Genomic DNA, 3,146 nt, shown 5'->3' with positions numbered 1-3,146 from the left:
AGAAAGTGACCTGGAGGGTCAATACAGTAACGTTGTGACTTTTGGTAGTAACTTTTGGACTCTCCTCTAACAGGTTGCTAGTACTATTTAGTATGACACAAATACATTCATTTAAGGAATTAAATAAGTGCAAAGTCTTAAAAAATTAAAAAAAAAAAAAAGTTGACCTAAGAGACTGCCACCTTATCTAGTAAATATATAAGAATTATAAGTTGGAAATCCATAAACAAAGTGTATTGTTGGTCTAGTAGGGTAGAGAGACCTGTAAAAGTTTCTACCCATCTTTTGATTATGGGTTCAAATTCCTTTAGCTACTATTTGGTTTTATTTTTATCTAATATGGGAAACCCACAAACTTTAAATCCTGGATCTGTCTCTGCTTACATGACCTTTGTTTAAAAAAACAGTTTTAAAAAAAAATAAAGCGTTAAAATTTATGGTCTAGAATAAGTCTAAAATATTTATGTGCCATAAATTATTTCATCAAAGATAAAAATATACATTTTAAAGTTAAATTATTATTAAAAATAAAAAAATATATTTGAAATTGACCTCCCAAAAAAAGATATTAATATAGGCCAAACCCATCGGTGACCCCCTAAACTTGACATGATCTTTCACTTAGGCACCTTAAATGAACGTCGTTTACTTTTGACACCTCAAGTAGCCATAAACTGTGTCACTTTGGCACCTTTCGACACCAACTCTGGTGCGTGCATTACACGCGCATCCAAAATGGATTAAATGCCCAATTAATTTGTACCATCTCATTTTAAATTACCACGTCATTATATGCATCCACAATTTTTTTAAAAGAAAATAAAATACATTATAAGGTGTCCAATGAATTAATGACACGTGACTTTTGACCAAATAATTATCAAACTTCATCTTACTCACCCAACCATTCTTCAAGCTCTCTATCAATAGAGGTTGCAACCTCTTTATGAAAAATGGAAAGAACACAGTCGTTCAAAAGCACTTCTGTGCATTAAACACGCAAAAGTAAAGCAATTTTCAGAAATGCACTAGGGAAGGTATCACAATTTCATTAATCACAAGAATCAACAATCATTGAATCAGAAACGTAAGCATCACAAGAAAAATTTTCACCAACATTACAACAAAAAGGAACATGTTTTAATTTAACGAAAAAAGGCACCAACACACTTCCAACATGACACGTTTGATTGAAGCAAGCGAGATATATTGATTACCATTTATCGAATCTGATTTATTCTCTTAAACTAATTCTTTTGGTTGAGGGTGAAAGAAGTCTGTTGTTTTTTTCTTCTAAAGAACTCATATACAGCTACATTGACGTTTGGAAACTTAAAATAGCTTAAAATAACACAGATAATCTAATTATTCTCTAAATTCAACCAAGAATTTAATAAACAAGAGATTTTCAAACTAGATCTTCAAGCTTAACCTCCATATTTTTAATCCGCATTAATAGCTTCACGAATTTCAGATATATGGTTAAAAACTATGAAGGAGAAGAGACCTGTGTTCAATTAGAAAATTAATCGACAAAAGAAAATTAATGGAGATTGAAAGATGTAGGATACTCCATTAATGGAGGTTGGAAAATGTAGGATGAAAAAATAGGAAAGAAGGTGATTAAATTAAATGAAAAATGGGCTAAAATAGCGTTGTCATGTGCCCAAAAGCGAGTGTGATATATTCTCTTTGCTGAATCAGCAAAATGTGTCAAAGTAACAGAATTTATAACTATTTAAAATATCAAAAATGAACAACGTTCATTTAAGATACCTAAGTAAAAGTTGATGTTAAGTTTAGAGGCCACCAATGAGTTTGACCAGTAATATAAGTTGGGACACAACACATGATACATTATTCATCCAACGGAAAAGGAACAAGAGGGTGCGGAGTAATTGAAAAGGATTGGCGGGGGAGAAAAGCGCGTGAGGATGCCAGTGTGTAAAGTAGTTAGGAGCAGGAGGCAATGTTTATAATTTCATGTCCGTATTATGCTAAGTCTTTTTCACCCTTTTCTCTACTACTCTTATCTCTCTTTGTTTTGCTCTCTCTTCCCTCCCATTTTACACTCTCTCTCTTTTTTCCCTCCCTCCTCCCATCTGTGACCTATTTGTCTCTATCAAGATCCTTCTTTCTCTTCTTCTTCACCTCCCCTTTTAATATCTACAAGATCCAAATCAAGTACTTGTTCTGCCATCAAAGGTTATATTGATCTAGCAAGAGATCGACTTAGTGAACAAAGAAGAATTAAGATGACTCCATCAGCTCAATTCGGGGACACCACGTACACTAAGTTGTTTGTTGGGGGTTTGGCTTGGGAGACTCAGAAGGAGACCATGAAGAAATACTTTGAACAGTTTGGTGATATCTTGGAAGCTGTCGTCATCACTGATAAGGCTACTGGAAGATCCAAAGGCTATGGATTTGTATGCCCCTTTTTCCACTACTATTTCTTTTCAACAAATTAAATAACCATTTCAGTCTCTACAGTCATGTAAATCTTTGATGATCACGTTGTTAATTGCCAAATAGGTAACTTTTCGTGAGGCAGAAGCAGCCATGAGGGCTTGTGTTGATGCTGCTCCTGTCATTGATGGCAGAAGGGCCAACTGCAATCTGGCTTCCATGGGAGTTCAAAGATCTAAACCTTCTACCCCTAAACATGGTATACATTTTAATTTATTTTCTCTTTTTTCTTGTTATTAGAAAATGTTAACCTATTACCACATGTAATCTTTTTCTGTATTTAGCTAATTAATTTCACCACAAGTATATAGTAACCAAACTTGTTGGTCATTTCCTTGATTCAAATCTTTGGGTATAAAAGAAATGGATACATATCAATTAGTGGATGTTTATTATGTATGCTTGACTACTCGCTTCTTCAAGCAGCATGAATATTCTACCCATTGTGGAAATAAAATTTACTACTACTATATTAATTACTTATTTGTTAAGATAATGTTTTTTGTTTTGGGTCAGATTGTGTATGAGTTCACTTTATGATGCTCTTTGCTTTAGCATCACCAGTATAACATGTGTAAAGATATGTTTTAGAAAAGCATGACAGCTCATTCTAAAAAGCACGACAGCTCATTCTTCTGTGTAATAAACGTACACCTTTTGCTTTTTGCCATGCTTGG

At 33.6% G+C, this 3,146-nt stretch overlaps 1 protein-coding gene across 1 annotated transcript; it reads left to right on the top strand.

The window, feature by feature from the left end:
• Nucleotides 1–1,884: 1,884 nt before the first annotated feature.
• Nucleotides 1,885–2,668, top strand: LOC124892600 (probable RNA-binding protein ARP1; the record flags this gene model as incomplete). The annotated part of the gene is given in 2 exon segments (XM_047403839.1): nt 1,885–2,429; nt 2,536–2,668. Coding segments are annotated over 2 exon segments (307 nt in total), but the record flags the coding sequence as incomplete, so codon positions are not given.
• Nucleotides 2,669–3,146: the final 478 nt, after the last annotated feature.

This window comes from Capsicum annuum, unplaced genomic scaffold (assembly GCF_002878395.1).
Source record: "Capsicum annuum cultivar UCD-10X-F1 unplaced genomic scaffold, UCD10Xv1.1 ctg48751, whole genome shotgun sequence".
Taxonomy (NCBI): Eukaryota; Viridiplantae; Streptophyta; class Magnoliopsida; order Solanales; family Solanaceae; genus Capsicum; species Capsicum annuum.
Note: the sequence above shows the minus strand (reverse complement) of the source record. Positions and strands in the feature narration are given on the sequence as shown.